Below are 19,789 nucleotides of genomic sequence, written 5' to 3'. Positions count from 1 at the left end.
AAGACAAGTGAGCCGAAAGGGGGATCATTCCAAGGGGACTAAGGTGTCACCCCAAGAGCCTGATCCGCCAGCTCGTTTCTGAAGAGCCACCGTTAGTTGGCGTTTGTGACACAGGGTCATCAGTTCCGGTGGCCTCCGGGCGCAGGCGTCCACACTGCCGACTCCGGGGACGCGGGGAAGCGGCCGTCGGCCTGCTGCGTCTGGTAGGGGGGCGGCCCCGACGCCAGAGGCTCTCGGTCGGGGGCAGCGAGGGTGGACAGGCCGTGGCCGCGCAGAGGGGCACCGTCCAGGGCTCGGGAGCCAGGCGCTGGCGGTGAAGGGAGCAGGGCTGCCGGCCACAGCCCAAGACAATGGGCCTCGGATGACCTTCCAAATGGCAGCAGGGTTTGCGTGCGAGTGAGCGTGGTTTGGCCAAAGGTTCAACGGTGACACGATAAACGCGGATCCACCGGCGGGTCACCTGCCAAGCGCCATCCAGAGTGGGCCCGGCCCGGTCTGCAGGCAGAGGTGGCCGACGGGCGACCGTGCCAATGGTCCTCCAGGACCCGGACGGGCCCAGAAGTAAGGACGGAGACGGCCACCATGGCCCCGAGCTGGACGCTGGTGCCTGAACCCACGGGGATGCAGCTCGAGAGACGAACGAATCCATGATTGCGCCGCGGGGGGAGTGGAAGTGACTTCTCACAGCTCGGGGGATGGGGCGGCCACGGGCTGTGCAGGGTGGGGAGCTGGGTCACCCCGTGGCTGTGCCGGGGCCAGACAGGGCGGCGGGGGTGGGCTGCAGAGCTTCAGACGACGCCTTAACCCGTAAACTGCCGGCTACCGGGAGCCTCACCGGAAGGCTGAGAGCAGGACGGGAACAGAGCGCGTCCTGCTATGGGGCCCCTCCGTCCTCACGTGCCACAGGCCGGCCCGCAGGTGCTGCCGGGGGCCCCAAAGCCCACGCCGCAGACGGGCGCTGTGACCTCAGACCCCTCCTGCGAAGCTGGCCGCCCGAGCGCGGACTTCCACGAGGGCAGGACTGAGGAGCCCGGGAGCTTCCAGCGGCCTCGAGGTCCCAGAAACACTCGGCGGGTGTGGAGCCGGACCCCGAGGGGGGCCCAGGACTGGCCTGCGGGGAGCGGCTGCCCTGCGCAACCGGCAGAAACCGCAAGTGAAAGGACACGGTGGCCGGGAGACTGCCCGGCTTGCTCGCCTGTTGCGCTGCATCCGGGCCATCCTCCCTTCGCAGACGCCACCAAGCGCGGCCGGCCGGAAGCCACGCACTTGGACGTCACGGCGCTGACTTCCTGCAGGAATAGCTGCTGCTCGACGTTCTCCTGCCACCTCCTGAGACGCGGCTAGAACGGCTCAGGGCCACCCACGACGTCGGCTGAGGACTTTTGCAGGATGTTACGACGTGACCCACAGTGGACGGGTGAGGGTCTGGGTGCGCGCGAGCCTGGGGGCACCAAACAGTGAGCCGCAGCTCAAACAGCTACACATTCTAGGCCGTGAGGACTCCTGGAAGACCCCGAGCAGAAACGGCACAAGGACACAGGACGGAAGGGACACGTGGTGGGAGGGACAGGCGTCACCTCACCACCTGCGAAGACAGGACCCCGCAGGGGCGGGCGCTGCCGAGCAGGGGGCCCTGCGCTCGCTCCGGGCCACCGGTCCACACCGCATGGCTCGTAACATGTCCCAGCTTCCGGGTGACGAACTGACAGCTGCAGACGAGGAGACAACGCAACAGGCAGACGCTGGCCAGTGATCCAGGAACTTGGTTTGTTTGCAGATGGTCTGAGTCTGTGCGGGCGCAGCCGAGAGCAGATGGCGCGTGCGGAAAACCCGGCCGGCCTGATGGAGGGAGGTCACATAGTCCTCCCGCTGGAGAGTCGCGTCGGGAGCCGGGGAGCCGGCCCGCTGACCGCCAGGAGCCCGGCCTCCCCTGAGGAGCCCCGTGTGCGGTGTAGACAACAGCACCAGGCCCAGGCCAGCTCTCGGCCCGGGTGCAAGTGCATCTCCCGCTGTCGGTGAGCTCACACGCAGGACGCACGCCAGGCATGTGGCGCCCTCCTTCCCCGGTGGCTGTGTGTGGGCAGGTGCGGGGGCAGCGGCAGCAGAGTGCGCTCTCCGGGGGCCTTGGCCCCACCACTCAGGCTCCACGGACCGTCTCGCGTCCTCCATCTGCAAGGGACTCCCCTCTTACAGACGCTGGAGCCCGGACATCCCCTTCCCCGCCCATGCCCTGAACCTGCCCCGAGACCCACTGGTTGCCAGAGAGGCTGCGGGGACGAGGACACGGGGGAAACCCTGCAACCAGCTGAGGAGAGACCACCCGGGAAAGGAGAGCCAGCGTCTGAACTGCTGCCCTGGGAGGAAACCCGCGTGGGACACAGGAGGGGGCGCTGCGCTGGGGGGGGCGGATCCGTGGGGGCCACACGGGGGCTCCAGGATCCCGGGGCGCACACGCAGGCGACCAGGACGGAGGCCCCAGCGAGCACCCTCCGCCCGCGCTCACCAGGCTCAGCAGGGGAGCGACCGGCACGAATGCCAGCTCGTTTGTCCGAGACGTACGCCAGGGTCACTTTACATACCCTTGAGTTATCCACGCTGCACATGGACTTAATGGCAGGTAAGCTCCACAGCGTGTCCCCTCCGGCTGACGCAAACACCACCCTGGAGTACCGGTCACCTGGTGACATGAAAAAGAAAAGACAGAGGTTCATAATTGTCCGCTCCCATCATCAGACTCAGCATCCAGGAGCAGCCCTACTGGGGGAGCACAGGACGGGCCATTGGCAGCGGGGTCCCTTCCTACCCACGACACCGAGGGCTTGCAGGCCGTCCAGGACAGGTTAGCAACCGCGATCCGAGAGAACCCGGACTTGGGAGACGCGGCACCAGGACGCGGCACAAGCCCAAGGAGGACACGCTGAGCTGTTCTCCACGGCCGTCAGCCGGGGGCAGACGGCAGGGGGTCAGTTTAAAAGCACTGAGACCAACCCGCTGGACCCGAGGGGCCAGGGTCTACACTGCGCTGATGGCGCGGACGCAGGCCAGTCGCGGAGCCTGCCGCCCCTGTTGCCCCCCATCGCAGGCACGCGTGTCTCAGGCACGGGAACCCAAGGACACATCGCTGAGCCGTCAGCGCCGCTTCCGCTCCGTCCGCCCTGGGGACTTTGTACGAGTTCGCCTGGCTGTGCCGACACTGCGGCCACCTGTGACCGTGTGAATAAAGCTTTACCACGCGAGCTTTTATTCACCACCAGGAGGTTTCCTTCAGCGAACTCTTCACCCGACGGCCATTATCCTATGTGGACTCCGAAGAGCAAATCAAGGCCGTGGAAACAGCCATCTCCCCCTCGAGGTGGAGCCCTGGCCAGGGGTGGGGTGTGCGTGTGGACTGCAGGGACCCCATCTGGCCTGTGTGGGGACTGGCCAAGGGAGGCCGGTCTGGGGATGCACACTGCCACTCCGAGACAGACCCAGCAGCCTGGACATTTACCAGAGCTCAGATTTTCTAAAAGTGCAGAAAAAGCCATGTGCGCTCCTTCCCGGGACCAGGACAAAATGTCCCTGACCTCCTACTATGCGCCTGCCTGATGCTGTGGGTGCCGCAGGCTCAGCTACACCTAGAAGCATCAGAGGCCCGGTGAGGCCTGCTAGAGAGCTAACAGGACAGGAAAGCACACATTTTGGGGGCATTTTCAATAGATTTTAAAGAGCTGAGTTCAAAACAGCACTGCTGTGAAGATTCGCTGGGGGAGAAGCTGTAGGTCCTCATGTCCTTAGACCCAGGGCGTGAACCCAGGGTCCCCAGGATCGAGTCCCACATCGGGCTCCCTGCATGGAGCCTGCTTCTCCCTCTGCCCGTGTCTCCGCTCCTCTCTCTCTCTCTCTCTCTGTGTCTCTCATGAATAAATAAATAAAATATTTTAAAAATATATATATATGCTCTCTGAAATAAGACTTGAAAAGTATATTTCTCTAAGATAGTAGATTATTTTAGGGGTTCAATCCAAAAATATGTACCTGACAATATTTTTTAAATAATGTAAAAAATTTAAAATGACTTGGAATTTGGGGCAAGATCAAGAATCTCATTAGATATTTTGTGTCCCTTTAAACTAAATCTCTTATTGACTTTTGTTACAGGCAAATAAATCCAGCTTAGTGGTCGACTGACCCTGGGAAGTAAAACTACAAGTCACTGCTATCTGTGTCAGCACCCCACACGTCTTCCCACCGGTCTGGATTTAATCGTGCTCCATTCTGAGCGCGAGGAGCCCCGAGGGGCTGTTCACCTGGGATGCCACTCACTCGGAACGTCGCAGAAAAAGCTGTCTTTGTGGAAGTTCCAGTCGACTTCTCTTTTCTCTCTTTCATAGTGGTCATCTGACCATCTATCATCCCGATGGCTGAAACGGAACAACAACGTGGTCTTGAGTAAAGTACCGTCAGCAGCACAGGGCACACAGCCAGCAACTATGTAACAGCGATGGAGGCCAGCCGGCATAGAGTAAACGTGTCTCACTGCTGTCCTACGCCCGGAACTAACCACAACGCGATAATAAACACTTAAAAATAATAAAGTACTAGCTGTTTCAAGGCCAACAAGCACACCTGTAACGCTCTACCCTCAGTCATGACCTACTTGAAATGAAAAGGATGCATATAAGCAACCAACATCCATTTTCTCACATCTATAAAAAGGGAAAAAAAAAACCAAACCCTCACTCTTTTTACCTTAATACAACAAAATCTTAAAAAACAACGAGAATGTACACAAATCAGCAGCAAAGACTTCGAGCTTAATCATCTTGTTCGGGCAATGCTTAGAAGTCAAATTCATTCAGCAAGGTTTTGTGTGAAAGTTAATAAACAATTACCTTTTCGCTTGTTCATCTGCGTACTTAAATGGATAATTTGCCAACGTTGCCTTGTATCCCGTATTTTTCACCATGTTATTCCACGTAACCAGTCTCTGGCCTATCGCAGTCCCTCTTGGCTCAAAACCCTGAGACAAAATATCACAAATTCCTATTAGTGCGGTTTGCTTCAGGGTAAGTAGGGTCCCAGCAGGTTGGGGACGCGGTGCTGGGATGCTGTGTGGCTTCGGTAGGAAGCGGGGACGCGCTCGCGGCTGCCCGGGGACGAACAGCACCAAGGAAGGTGGCCCGACCCGTCGGTGGCCTCCGTTCACCACAACAGCGCGGTTAGGCTCCCTGGTACGTGATCCGTCTCAGCAAAGGCGGGCGGAGGGGGGGGACTGTATCTGAAGCTTCTCTTTCAAGATCACACCTAAGCAATTAGCAGGTGCTTACTTGGATGTCACAAAAAATTATGGTCACATCAGACCATGTCATGCAGTGTTTTACAGGAACATGTACTTAAAAACAGACCCTGCAAACAAAAAAACAAAACAAAACAAAAACAAAAACAAACCCCCCAAAAACAGACCCTGCTATCATCTCTCTGTGATGCTGAAATTCCTTTCACTGCTCTGCGGGGGGAGAAAGGGAGACATTCAGTCTTAAAGACGTTATGAGAACATTTTTATAGAATTCAGATTCTCCATTTTACTGCTTTTTAGCTTAAACGTGGCAGCCAAGGAGGAAAACCTCCAGGTTTGTCGGTGAGAGCAAGTCCGTTGACCTCTTAGGAACCTGAGACTTGAAGGACATGGGTTTACTTTTCAGGAGGAGAACTGCAAGCTCCTGGTGACTCGAGGAGGTTTGGGGGAAACAGGATAGAAGTCACATAATGCAACATGTATTAAGATACTTAATTCCCTGAGGTCACAGAGACGCGATGGGCTGAGTTCTCCTTACCAGCAGTGGATCAGAGAAGTCGGGAAGCTCCGGCACTAACACCCCAACCAAGGCGCAGACTACGATGAGCAGGGTGCACATGCCCAGCACCAGCACGGGCCAGTCGGCTATCAGGGACGCGTAGCTGCGGGGCAGAGAGGAGCACAGGAGGGCGCTTAGACGGACGCGGCCAGAGGCCCACTGCCACGACAGGAGGGTGTTGATCCCAGCTCGGACCCCATCCAGGGCCTCTCAGTGGGGCGGCGGCGAGACCAGGACACAGCACGGGCCGCGCACGGAGCCCCTGGACACAGGTGCAAGGCCTGCGCCCCGCGGGGAGCCCCCGCTGCCTGCTGTCTCCTCCAGGACTTGCTCCTCCCGCCTTGAGCTGCGTCGGCTCCTGGAGAAGAACACGGTTCACTGCAGGCTCGCAAATTCCTCATCAGAGCAAGCAGACCGCACTGAGCCCAGCCCCGACGGGGCTTGCGCCGTCAGGAACGCGGGGGCCGCCACTCCAGGGCGGGCGCTGGTTTCGTGCAGCATCTGCACCCAGAACAGCGCCTTCCGGAGGGGGCCGTGGGCACCCACCCCGTCCTCACTCTCTGGCCACCCGCCCGCCGCCGGGCCGCTGGTCCCCTCCCTACCGCCAGCCCAGCCCCCAGGTCCAAGTCCTTTCCAACGGGCGCCCCTCCGCCCTGTAGGACCCTGGTCCCCATTCTCATCACGGGCTCACAGGTCTGGCTCTCGGGGGCATTTACTTCAAAGTGAATCTCAATATGGAAATTAAAGTGGGGCACGACTATGCGTGCAGGGAGCACGTCCCCTCCCTGGTGCCCGGGGATCCCGCGGGGCTCTCCTTTTCGGCCCAGCCTCTGGAGGAGGGATTTACGCTCACTCCGACGCTTCACACCCATCGCCGCCCTTCATTCTCCCGGCCCCGTGCAACGCGCCGGGGTGCGGTTTGGATACATGCAGAGAGCCAAGGCCGGCCCAGCCGCACGGCGAGCCCGTCCCGCGGAGCACATGGCACGCTGCCAACACCAACACCGTCGTCTCACGCATTTGCAAGTGGCCAACACAGTGGACCTTCAAAGGTCTCATCACGAGAAAACAGAAGCCTGCACCTCGCCGTGGTGGTCGCGTCACCATCGGTACAGACACTGGATCGTCCAGCTGCACCCGAAGCTGACGTGAGGTCGCCTGTCAGCCGGAGCTCACGTGCGGAGTTGCCAAAGGAAGCCCAGCTCTGGCACGGGGGGCGGGGGAGCTCCCAACCACAGCGACACCATCTCTTGCTTCGAACACGGGCGCGACAGGGTCACAGGACTGAGTCCAGGCGCCCCGAGCCATGCCCCCCCCCGACTCGCCCTGTGCCCTGAGCCCCTAAGCCACACACTCAACGTCGTGATGCAAGACCACTTAGGTCTGTGGGCGTCCGCATCCGAGCATCACTCACGAGCCCCGCTGATTCCAAATTTAACAACTCGCTCAGGGAAAATCCCTCTAGATGAGATGGAATGATGCTTGAACGTGACTCCGAATGTAGTGAAAACACGCCGACCGCGGGCGCTGGTTGGGGCTGCTCAAGCGGACACAGCTTCCGGAACACGGAACACGCCCTGCACGGAGAGGCTCTGATTTTATTTCCTCCTCCACCAAATGCAAACTCAAGATGAAAGCGACCAGCAGGGGGGCAGTCGGGTCCTTTGTCAGCAGCGCATTTGAGGCTTCCTGTTCCCGGCTTCGTCCTACACGGTGGACAGGATGTGAAAATGGCCCCAGGCTAAAACCACTACTCACCACGCGGTATTTTAACTAGACCCGTTTTCCCACAAATGAACCTACAGACCGCTTGCCGGTGGGGGGCACCGGGCCTCATTCCAGCGCCGAGGGCTGACCTGCCCACGTAATGACTTCTGGTCTTGTGTTCCAGAAACACCTGCACACGCATGCGCTGCAACCTGGAAACCCTCTTCAGTCATTGCTTTCCTTCGCGTTGAGAACGTCGGACGTGACTTGACAGTCGCGCGTGTGTGCCGACTCCCCACGGGAGCCTCGCCGCATTGGCCGTCTCCACACGCGGCTTCCAGACCTGGCCCGGGACACGGTTCCCACGTCCAGGGAGTAGCCGTGCTGCTGCCATCGGGGGAAGGACTCCGACGTGCGTCTGTCCTCAATACCAGGCGCTGCTGCGGTCCATCTGCCGCTCTTGCTGCCCGAGCCCGAGCCCGCACAGCCGTGGGCACCGCACGGGACGCTCCAGGCTCTCGTACAACATGAAACCAGCGCCATGGCGTGACACTACGCTGCAAATCTAATAAAGCAGGAGAACCGGAGGAGTAAAGGAAGTCAGATGTGGCCTAAAGGAGTCAGAGCTACGTTTGCCCCTAACTCCACTCCTGGTGAGTCGGACCTTGGTCCGTGCTGCAACGGAGCTCAAAGAAGCGCGTGCCTGCGCATTACGCTCCTGGGAAGCGGACCCCGGGGGCCGGCGAGGACGCATCATAAGGCCCCAGCTTTTTCATAAGGCCCCAGCTTTTACTGTGATCTGTCCTGCACGTCCCGACTGAAGTGTGCAGACGCCACAGCACGGCTGCAGGAGCTGACGAGCCCGAGGAGCTCTCCGGGCAGGCGGCCCGGTCCCCTCGGCAGCACACCGAGGCAGCCGGCACGGACCCGAGGTGCTCAGCTGCTCGCCCCGGACGGGATGCAGGGTGCGTGGCACGATCCATGGCCGTGGGGGGCTGGGTGGGCCTGCTGGGTGGCCCGGCCCGCTCGCCGGCTCTCCGCGTGCATCCCCCACGCCCCTCGGGCTGCCCGCTACCTCATAACCGGGCTCACTCTGGGAAAGATCAGAAATAACCGTCAAAGGAAGCACACGAAACCTCTCATAGGTGGACCCCTGGACCCCCAAGCGCGGTGGGTCCCTGGTGCCTGAGGCGGCCGCAGGCCACCGTCCCGTCGCAGCTTGTGAGGCTCTTTGCCTCACTGGCCCCTCCTCTCCGCAGCAGGCTCTCCTTTCTCCCCTTCCGTCTGCTTCAGTCCACATGCCCTGCACTCAGCGCCCAGCCTGCGGGCACCGGGCGCTCTCCCGGACCTGCCAACGCCAACTGCCAGCACCGCTGGTCTCCGTCCCCGCTGAGCTGAGCGACTCAGCACCTTGCTAACTGTCCCTTTGCTCCCTGAGAATCTTCCTCCTTAGCGTCTCCCCTGGTCTTTCCCTTCATAATCGCTCCTAATTCCTCTCGTCCAGTGCGGGGCAGCGGGGGACCCTTGCACAATGCGATCGGTCACAGTTTTCCCAGCGGCATCGGCTCTCGGCGCAGCGGGAGGGCAGACGGGCTGCGGGCAGGACACGGAGCCCCCGCCTCGGTTGGACGCAACAAGGTCGATGCAGCCGGCGTCGCAGAAGAAGGTGCAGGCGTCTGGGGACCAGAACATGACAGATGGCAACCTTGCCCTTAAGGGACTCGGAGCCTCATACAGAAAATCAGACAACTTCACAAATACTTGCGAAACCAGGCCAAGAAATACGGGTTTTCAGAGGGATACAGAGAAATGTTCGGTGACTTCAGGAGCAATTACTCGCAGCTAAGGTGGGACAGCAGCAGGAGAGGCTCTGTTGAAGAAGCTGGGTGTGTATGTGCCTGTACGGAAAAGAAGAATCTGGGACTTACAAAAATACCAACCTGATGATAGAGAAAATGTGTATGACTGTCTTCAAAATGCAAAAGCCTTGGACATTCGGGAGGGCTCCACGCTTGGCAGAAAATGGCCACAGCTGCACAGTAACGTGGACGTGGCATGGCAAGAATGGAGGATTTCATGCTGTGTGTATTTTAGCAGGATTTTAAAAAATAAACAATTTCTAAATGGAAAGGGAGTTTACTAATGGAAAGTTATGTAGTGATTATAGTGGAAAGAGAGCATAAGGCTTCAGTCGCCAGCGCCTCTGCAGCAGGTGACTTTCAAAGGTTGCTAAGTCACCTACACCCCCTGCAAGCACATCTCCGACGGACCCGTGCTTTCTTTCTTTCTTTCTTTGAAGAAACGTGTATCCATTTAAATTTAGCTTTTCTACTGAAAAGATAAAAACTTCAAAATTTCCAAATGAAATACATCCATTTTAATTAGGGTAACAACAGTTTTGGGGAGAAACACAGACAACCATCTGCAATAAAGCACCACAAACAAAGAGGGGAGGAAAGGCAGTTGGGCCAATATAGACGACGAGACACATGCAGAATCTAAAGACTGAAAATCCACCTTCGGGTCAAAACCCCTTTGGGAGACAGGATGACTCATGCAGGCAACTCAGGGAAATTTACTTTTCCTTCATAAAAATATGAATGAGAAAGGCAGAAACAACAGCAAAGTGTGAACAAAGCACCGGAGAGGAAAGTAGGCAAGTGACTTTATGATCTAATAGGAGGACGCAGATGACTTTACCTTTTTGGTAACTTGAACGGTCTGCATGGTCTGAAAAAAAAAAGCAGAGGAAAACCAATGAGGAACAAGGCATCGTAACATTAAGGCGTTTTATGTGCCCTTGTTTCGATCCTGGCCGACGCGGACCATCTGCACCCTGGGACGGAGCAGGGGTCACGCTGCGCGGTGCCCAGACCCCGCCCGCTCGCGGCCCCGGCACCTCCTGTAAACAGCCCGCCGACACCCCCTTGCACCAGAAGCATTCTTCTCCGTCTTCCCCAGTGCTCCGCATCCAGCTCCACAGCCCACTGGGCAAGTGCCGGCCCTTCCCTCTCAGCCCTGACGTGCTGAACTCGGGCTCAATTTCCAAGCCCTCTGCTCCCACCAGAGTCGTTTCCTCCTATTTACCGGTACGTGGCAGGCACTTAATAAACATTTGGTGAATAAACAAAATGCACCACTCACGCTGCTCCGTGTGGTGAAGACCCCTGGGAGCTCCCGAGACACCCCCCCCAACCACGGCCTGGGGCGGCCTCCCTTCTACTGGGTAACCGGAGAATGCTAGATTGCCTTCCTCATCTCATCGATTCCAACCAAACAGCATATGGCCGTGGGCCGGCCGCAGCGGCAGACATGAGAACCACTCTGTCCTCCGTTAAGCTGCAGGTCACAGGGTTCGCAAAAACGTGATACGGTGCTACTTACCTCGGTAAACTTCTCTTTGTTTTGGAAAACGGGATGATTTTTTTTTTTAAAAAGACTTAATTTATCTGAGAGAGAGCATGAGCGGGGGTGGGGGGTGGGGGGGCAGAGGGAGTGGGAGAAACAGATGCCCCCCCGCCCCGCCCCCAGGCAGGGAGCCCCAGGTGAGGCTCGATCCCAGGACCCAGAGATCATGACCTGAGCCAAAATCAAGAGTCTGACGCATAAGCAACTGAGCCACCCAGACGCCCAGATAAGGGAGCATCTTTTTTTAGTTTTCTTAGGATCAAGAGCTTTGAAGTCAGTAGTCACTGGCTAGTGAGAATGTGCCTGGGGACATCCGGAGCTTTGTCTGCCTCTCTCTCACAAGCACACTCAGCCCACTCCCACCTTGTCCGTCCCTCCCCACTTCCCTACACCTTGTCAGGCTCCATCGGGCTCTCTCCATCCTGCAGGAGGGATCCTCTCATATCCAATACTGCAGCGACCACTAACTTTGATGGTTAATCAGAAAGTTGACATGAAAAATTCTAAAAATGTATCATCACACACATTCCTTAAATATCGATTCATAACTTCAACACAAACGTATGCTCAACTGCCCATCTCTTCTGCAAGCCGAGCTGCCCCGTCCAGGATTGCCGGTTCTGGACGCATCCTGAGTACGTACATCTGAATTTTGATGGCTCCCCTCAATTTTCTTACAATTGTTTCTCTCATGCCTCATATCATTTTTGACAATAATTACCTCTTATTGGATCTTCCTGAAAACTACCATTTGCTTTTCACAAGAACAATTCATCTCTTATTAGACCCTATACATAAATGGATTATTTTAAAGTTGAATTAAACGACACAATTACAAAAACATGCGCAGCCGGCACGCACAGGTTGGGTAACCATCCTCCTCGGACGCTAGGAGCAGGGGTGTGTGGCTGCCATGGAGCACGGGGACGGGGCGCCGTGGGGACGGCGGGAGGAGCGACACTACTGAGTCTGTGAAGGCCTTAGAGGGGCTTCCGTTCAACACAGCTACTACTCGAGAAGTAATAAAGAACATTTAATTTTGAGGGGTAAATCTACCTGAAAACCAAAACACTACATTTTCAATGTAATTACATATTTCTTTGTTAAGCTTCATTGAAATATAATTCACAAACCATACAATTAATCCGTTTAAACTGGTTTTTACAGAGCGCGAGGGCAAGGTGCTGAACACAGAAGCAAATCGCTAAATTTGTACATGAACCTTCAGGTTCTTACGTCCTCAAAACCACCCCCTGAATTTCCATGGGAACACAGCAGACTTTGTTGTCTTTAGGTCTGAAGTGACCCTCAGAGCCGCAGCTCTGGGGCAGGTCATACTGAGCAGTTGCAAAGAAATGATAATTTATCATATACACTTTGGGTTGTAACAAATGTCAATTTTCTCTTTCCTCCTACTCAGCCCCGCGAACTTATTTATTTAATAGATAAATCCGTGGATCTATGACTAATTTACTCCCTGGAGGCAGAAACACCCAGAGACCCATCACGTTCTTCTGTCTGAATAAAGACGTCATTCTCTGTGTGTTTGGGAAAGCAGAGACGGTCACATCCGTTGCCACCAAGACACCTCTTGGGGAAATGTGAAATCCCTCGGAGGCTGTCACACTGACGGACGTGACAGGTGACAATTCAACCACAGGTGGACCCGAGACCCATCTGCTCTGCGCTGTCACTGTCGGAGACGGTGGCCTGGCCGCTCTCACCACGGCGTAAGGCGCCCACCACACTCGCACCCGCCTTCTTCCTCCATCTGTGAACCTTTCCGAGTTGCTACTCTCAATCTCCATCTGATCAGTCTTGGGCTGATGAATAATGACTCTAAAAACTAACAGATCTGCTCCCTATCACGGATCGAAGGCGTCGTTTCCAGGGGCCTTTCACCTTCTAACACCCTATAGTCAAAACACACACCAGAAACCAATTAGTTAACCTCAAGTGGAACACCTCCTGGTCTTTGGTTCGGTTTTTAGCCTTTTTTCAACTGAGAAAAAAACAGACAGCGTTTGCTTGGCGGCACAGTCTGGGGGAGCCTGGGCTGCAGGCCCATCTCGGAGGGCTGGCCGAGCAGGTGTCCCTGCCCCGTCCAGAACCCACTTCTGTCCGCATGCGGGTGACACCCACGTCTTCACGGGGCCACTCTCCAGGCTGCTTCAGAAACACTCTGTGAATCTGGAGCTCGGGGCCTCGAGATCGGTAGTCGGTAGCCCGGGCACGTCCCACCAGAGAACAGGGGGTGCCGGTGAGGCCCGCGGCTCCAGAGCCCTGACGGCGCGGGCCTCAGTCCGGGGCACCCTGAACCTGCAAAGCTCCCAGGAGGCCAGCAGGGAGCCACCAGAACTGGCTCGAGGCAGATACGGCAGGAAGGGAAGTTTCTTAAAAAGGTAATAGGAAAAAAAGTATGAGAAAGAAGTTAACAAGAAACAAACAAACAAAAAAACGTGGAAAAGCTACAAATGCTGTTTCTTTGTGTCCCTCGCCTCTCCTGTCTTGTAGTGGCGTCTGGGGACGGAGTGGGAGACGGCAGGCTGAGGGAAATGAGATCAGGGAACGGCGTGCATGCCACCCCCCGCCCGTGCGCCATGGGCAGAGCTGCACCGTTAGCACCACGACCTCCAGACGCAGTGTCAGACCTCACAAGTTCCGTTTGGGAAAATCCAAACTATGAAGGAAAACTGTGTCTTTATTACTTATTTTTTAAAAGCACAGCAGACACACGCTGTCATGTTAGCGGGGGGCGCACAGCACGGTGATGCGACGACACGTGTGCGTTACACTGTGGCCAGGCCTGTGGCTGCACCTGTCACCCCGCGTCCCCGTGACAACGGCAGGACTGGGCCCCCCTGCGGCGCCGTTCCTGCGGGACCCATCCACCCCGACTGGAAGCCGGAGCTCCTCCCCTTCCTCCGACCCTGCACTCCTCCCCTCTGCTCTTGTTTGCTTGTAGGTTCCACACAATCATCTAGCGTTTGTGTGACACCCTCTGGTCGGTCCAGGTGGCTGCAAATGGCAGGACTTCTCCCTTCTTCGTGGCTGAGTGGTGTTCCATCGTGTTCGTGTACACCGTATCTTCTTTTTTTAGGACTGCAGTATTTTATTTACTTTTTTGAGCAATCTCCATGCCCAGTGTGGGGTTCCAACTCCTGGCCCTGGGACCAAGAGTCCTGGGCCCTAAGGACCGCCCAGCCAGCAGCCTCACTGCCGCAGCTTCTGTGTCGGGGCATGTGTTGGTGGACGCGGGGGCTGCCTCCTCGGCTACTGGAGGGGACGCTGCGCAAACACGGGGCACATCAATCCTTTCAAATCAGTGGTTTCATTGGCTTTGGGGCAAACCCCCAGCAGCGCCATTTCTGGCCTGCGGGGCAGCTCTGTCTGTAGGCCTCGGAGATCCCCCCCCCCTCTGTTCCCTCCGACGGCTGCACAGCCTGCGCGCCCAGCAGGGCGGGAGGGGCCCCTTGCTCCACATCCTTGCCAACACTTGCTGTTTGCTGAGTTTTTGCTTTTCGCCATCCTGACGGGTGTGAGCGGGAGCCTGCTGTGGCTTCCACGTCTACTTCCCTGATGCTGAGGGATGCCGAGCATCTTTTCCCGTGTCTCCTGCTCACCTGCATGTCTTTGGAAAAATTGGCTATTCAGCTCCTCTGCCCATTTTTTAATTTGAATTATTTGGGACTTTCTTGGTCCGGAGGTGTATAAGTTCTTTATATATTTTGGATATTAACCCCCTTTCCAGATTATCATTTGCAGACATCTCGTCCCATTCAATAGATTGAACCTTGTCATTTTGCTCATGGTTTTCCTTCACTGGGCAAAAGCTTTTTATTTTGGTGTGATCCTATTAGTTTGCTTTTGCTCGTTTCCCTTGCCTCAGGAGATCTATCTAGAAAAACGTTGCTACAGCCAACGTCAGAGTTTACTGCTAGTGATTTCTTTTAGGATTTTTATGGTTCCAGGTCCCACATTTAGGTCTTTCATTCATTTTGAGCTTATCTTTGTGTCTGATGTAACGAAGTGGTCCTGTTTCACTCTTCCGCACGTGGCTGCCCAGTTTTCCCAACACCGCCTGTTGAAGAGACTGTCTTTTTTTTTTCTCATTGGGTATTTTTGTTTCCTTTGTCCTAGATTAATTGACCATATAAGCCCGGGTTTGTTTCTGGGATCTCCATTCTGCTCCATTTCTCCTCCTCTTCCTCCTCCTCCTCCTTTTCCTCCTCCTCCTCCTCCTCCTTCTTCTTCTCCTCCTTCCTCCTCTCCTACTCCTTCTCCTTCCTCTTCCTTGTCTTTTTTTTTTTTTTAACTGAAGTATAACTGACATACACTATTTTTAATTAGTTTCAGGAGTAGGACCTAATGATTCAGTATCTGTATTTACTGCAAAAGACTCACCACCATAAGTCTGGGTAACATTTATAAAGCTTTGTATGTTTCTGAATGATGAAAATGCTCTAAAGGAAATACACTTTCTGCTTCGTGGCTGTGGCCAAATTTAAGAAAGTGGCTGAAGAGGCACATTTAGGTCAGTTCTCCCGCTGGACTGTGCCCTAATGCCTTTCGGAAAAGGGCAGTCTGCAAACAGTAAGTTTTCAGTTCAGCGCTGGCATGCTAGCAAGAAACTGTCTGAAATTAGAGAATTCACACGCTGACGGGCCTTCTTAAAAGATCTCCCACAGAAACATAACCAGGCTTTGTCCTCCAGGACTTGCACGGATCATCACGGGGACACTCGGGTGCTGATGTGAGGATGAAACGAGCACCCCGTAGATCGGCCTTTAATCCACCAGGAACGGTGGGTGTGCGCGGTCTGTGCCAAGAGATTCCAAGGACAACCCTCCCCCCCACCCCGCGAGTGCCAGGTGATGCCTTTCCTGAGCGGGAGATGCCGGACGTCCGTCCGCGCGGGGCACCTTGCAGCCTGGAGCTGGGAGCACATGAGGATGAACCAGGTGAGTGAGGGAAGGGCTGGTAGTGGACGGCTGACGTTTAAGGAGCATCTCACAAACACCGAGCACGTTATCCACGTTCAAAAAGATGTTTAGCCCTTTTTAATTAAATAAATGCTTGAGTACGAGGAAGTTGTCTTTTTAAAAAAATATTTCACTTATTTACTTATTTTAGAGAGAGAGAATCCGAAGCGGACTCGGCGCTGAGCAGGGAGCCTGACACGGGGCCAGACCCATGACCCCGAGACTCACAACCTGAGCAGACAGCAAGAGTCAGACAAGTGAGTGACCCCCAGGCACCCCCAGGAACTGTCTTAGGAAAAGGGTGAACCTGGTAGTAGAACCAAGTGGGTAAAGTCTGGGCCCTGCAATCCATGGGCTGAATGGGCCTGAGCAAGTCCCTCAATTTCCCAGGGTTTGTGAGAAATGGGAAGAACCCACGGGAACGCCGGCCTGGGCAGCAGGTGTCTGTGGGCCGCGGGGCATGACCCGGAGGAAGCGTGGTCCCCTGACCACTGCCACGGCTGCCCGGTTAAGAGGACAGACGGAGGGATCCCTGGGTGGCTCAGCAGTTTGACGCCTGCCTTTGGCCCAGGGTGTGATCCTGGAGACCTGGGATCGAGTCCCATGTCGGGTTCCCAGCATGGAGCCTGCTTCTCCCTCTGCCTGTGTCTCTGCCTCTCTCTCTCTCTCTCTGTCTATCATAAATAAATAAATCTTTTTTTTTTTTTTTTTTTTTTAAAGAGGACGGACAGGGACGAGGGCGATGCTCTTCAGCTCATAAGCACCGCAGGCCTCTGCCTGCTTCACTTGCCACTGAACCTAAGAGAGATAAAGGGCGTCATATGCAGAAGCCTAATTGGAGAAGGGAACCCGTGGACTTCCTCCCCGTGATCCGTATTCATGGGGAAGATCAAGTACGAGACATGTAGACGTCTTCTAAGATCTTATTTATTATTTAAAGAGAGAGAGTAGCGGGAAAGAGAATCGCAGGCGGACTCTCCGCTGAGCATAGAGCCCCACGCGGGTCTCGACCCCACGACACCGAGGTCGCGACAGGAGCTGGAACTAAGGGTCAGACACAAGTGGCTGGGCCACCCAGGCGCCCCCTAAATACGCAAATGTATTTTACAAATCTGGAGGCGGGCACAGCAGATCGCTAGCCCTCTTTACTCCGGCGGAAAGAGTAAAGCATGAGTTTTCCTCTGTATTCCTGAACTCGTGAGGATATATTCATGAGTTGGTTGTGTAATTAAGCTGAAGTCAAAGAATTTTTTAAAGGGAAGTTGCACATGTGTTGTTCGGGTACGTGTGACCCACGTATTTCATCTGAGAACTTCCCTCACTGACACAGAATCCGAATGATACACTAGATGAAAAGGAGTCACCCCACACACAGATCCTAAATTCCAAGGAACTCAAAACAAAATACATTTCATATGAGATTGATCGTTAGTTCTGCCCAATTCCACTATTCCCTGCAGTTTAGGTGATGGGGAAGCCGATCGCCGCTGGAACGAATCGGACGGTGGCTTCACAGAAGCGGGGGGCCCGGCTCCCCGGCAGGGGTCGGCGTCAGTGGGCTCGAGTGGCACCTGCGGGGTTGGAGCCGGGGCCGCGGCCTCGGGCAGTCTCCAGGAGGATGGGACGTGCAGGCGTAGAAGGGAACACAAGGGAATAGCCAGGGCGTGGAGGCACGACGCAAGCGTGGGTGGGTGGGGGACGGGGGAGGCGACCTCGAAGCTGAGTAACCCTAGGAGTCGGGCTGAACGGGCCTCGGGAAGGAGGGAGATGCCTGAAACTACACTAACCCTTTATGTAATGAACTAAACGAGGCAGCAGGGCCTCCCGGGGCAAAGCCGGTGACAATCTGCACAAGCAGCTTGTCCCAAGGGTCAGCCTGGGGCGTGAGGGCAGATTTACAGCACGTTGCGGAGACTGACATTAAGCCTGATCCAACGGATACGTTTCCCTACTTTAATTAAGAAAGACACACAGATGCTTCTCACTCTTAAAGTTCACGGGTCTTATCTACAAAAAGTAAAAGCATTTTGCATTTTCACTACAAACCGAATGACATACGTGAGTGCGTGCAGGTTACAAGGGACTCCGGGGGGGGGAGGGGGCACGTGCACGTCTGGTCGGTCGCCGGGGTTGCCGCGAGGACAGTGCCGGCCCTGGGGAGACAGACCACGGCAGGCACGCGAACCCGTCGTCACCATCGTCTCCACGTTCCGACCTCTGGGTTGTAGTCCGACGTGGTCCGTGTGTGGTTCACCGTTAACAACTATCATCTGAGCTCAAACATGTAAGTATCATTACCTTTTCTTAAAATTCATTTTCCACGTGTCCTGGGTGAGTTTGCCGCTTCAAAATTACGCAGTATCACAGAAGTTTGAGTGTGGAAGGTTAAAAGTCACACCTGCTATTAGAAAAAAAAAAAGAACAACCTGGAAGGGGAGTTAGGAAAATAATAAAGATCCACCGCATCAAAATCAATTGCAACGGTGTAAGCAATACCTTGCAGCTGTTGTGACGTCTTCATCCTGGCGGCTGGGGTTACGGTGAGGGGGACGGCGAAGGTGACGGCTGGGGGGACAGCCACAGGGACGGCGAGGGGGACGGCCAGGGGGACAGCCAGGGGGATGGCGAGGGGGACGGCCAGGGGGACAGCCGGGGGAACAGCAAGGGGGATGGCCACGGGGACGGTGAGGGGGATGGCCAGGGGCACGGCGAGGGTGACGGCCGGGGGGACGGCCAGGGCCTCGCCATCCACAGAATTTCTTTAATCTATTAAGGACAACAGTATATAGGGAACCAGATTCTTCCTCCGTAACTCAATTTGCTCATATCCATCCTTTAACTTAGGAAGTACATTTTTGTAACTCCATGGTCTACACTCTCACACACAGATCAAAGCTAAAACAAGGTCAGCTTTCGTCAGGATAACACTGATAGGGCAGGGACGTCTTGTCCGCTGGAAGCCCAAGGTTAAAAACATCAACTAAGCTTAGAAGACTCTGAGAAGGAACAGGAATGTTCCGAGGAAGCAGGAGGAAAACCCTGACGGGGGGGACGCACCTGTTCCCAGGTGCCAGGCGGACACCTGGGGCGCCGTGTGCAGCTCCCAGAAGCGCGGCCCCACGCCAGGGACACCCAGACGCTGCGCGCCGCACGTGGACGGCGTCTCAGGAGCACGAGAGGGCAGGAGGCCCGTGCTAAAGGGCGCTGGCCTGGGGCCCCCGTCTGGCTCCGGCTCCACATCTGGACAGTACAGAGAGCTGGATCGAAGGATTCCCGGGGCGCTTTCCCGCTGTGAAATTCTGCTGCCTTCTGGGCGGCTCCGGGCCACCTAGACAGCTGCCGACGCACCCGAACTCCAGGCGCCTCATCGGGACTCTAGGCTGAAATGCTTCAGGTGACAAGCGGTAGGAACAATCCCCATTACAGCACTAAGAATCGGTGTTTTGAAATGCTCTGAAAATAATGCTCTTGACGTGAACAGCAAGATATATATATATATTTTTTAAAAACGCGACATAAACGGTTTAACCAAAAAAGTGCTAGAAAGGGCTTGGCAGGAGGCCTCCAGCCTGAGGCTTCGGGGCGGCCCGAGCTGGCCTGTCCCAGGGGACCGCAGGGCCCAGCCCAGGTGCTCCCTAGCGCAGCACACGCGGGCGCCCAGGCTTTGCAGAGCCTCTCACCTGGGTCACCCCTACTTACCATCGCAGAGAGGCAGCAAGACATCATCCTTCTTTTATTTAAAAAATTTACCTTCGACGTGCTTTGTCACTTAAGCCCCATTTATGGCTGCGAAGCATCACAATTGTGGAAACTCTCTCCTTCCTGTGGCCTGTTTTTAACATGATTTTTTGGACA

At 55.6% G+C, this 19,789-nt stretch overlaps 1 protein-coding gene and 1 long non-coding RNA gene across 10 annotated transcripts in view; one reads left to right on the top strand and one right to left on the bottom strand.

Annotated features, from left to right (window-relative positions):
* Window positions 1-19,789, bottom strand: part of DISP1 (dispatched RND transporter family member 1) — a 153,337-nt gene that overhangs the window by 4,268 nt on the left and 129,280 nt on the right. For 6 of the 9 annotated variants that reach the window (XM_077886565.1, XM_077886570.1, XM_077886566.1 and 3 more), the window contains 5 exons: window positions 10,245-10,274; window positions 5,817-5,940; window positions 4,875-5,002; window positions 4,306-4,403; window positions 2,580-2,677 (listed from right to left, as the gene is read on the bottom strand). In XM_077886565.1, coding sequence (XP_077742691.1) covers window positions 2,580-2,677; window positions 4,306-4,403; window positions 4,875-5,002; window positions 5,817-5,940; window positions 10,245-10,274 — 478 coding nt within the window. Of the gene's footprint in view, window positions 1-2,579; window positions 2,678-4,289; window positions 4,404-4,874; window positions 5,003-5,816; window positions 5,941-6,684; window positions 10,129-10,244; window positions 10,275-19,789 lie in introns of those variants that run through there. The other 3 variants (XM_077886572.1, XM_077886568.1, XM_077886573.1) reach the window with 3 other exon arrangements.
* Window positions 11,091-17,608, top strand: LOC144307022 (uncharacterized). Its single transcript, XR_013373981.1, has 3 exons — window positions 11,091-15,913; window positions 16,086-16,191; window positions 16,655-17,608. It is a non-coding gene; the product is annotated as an uncharacterized LOC144307022 (long non-coding RNA).

The sequence above is a fragment of the Canis aureus genome, chromosome 38 (assembly GCF_053574225.1).
Source record: "Canis aureus isolate CA01 chromosome 38, VMU_Caureus_v.1.0, whole genome shotgun sequence".
Classification (NCBI taxonomy): Eukaryota; Metazoa; Chordata; class Mammalia; order Carnivora; family Canidae; genus Canis; species Canis aureus.
Note: the sequence above shows the minus strand (reverse complement) of the source record. Positions and strands in the feature narration are given on the sequence as shown.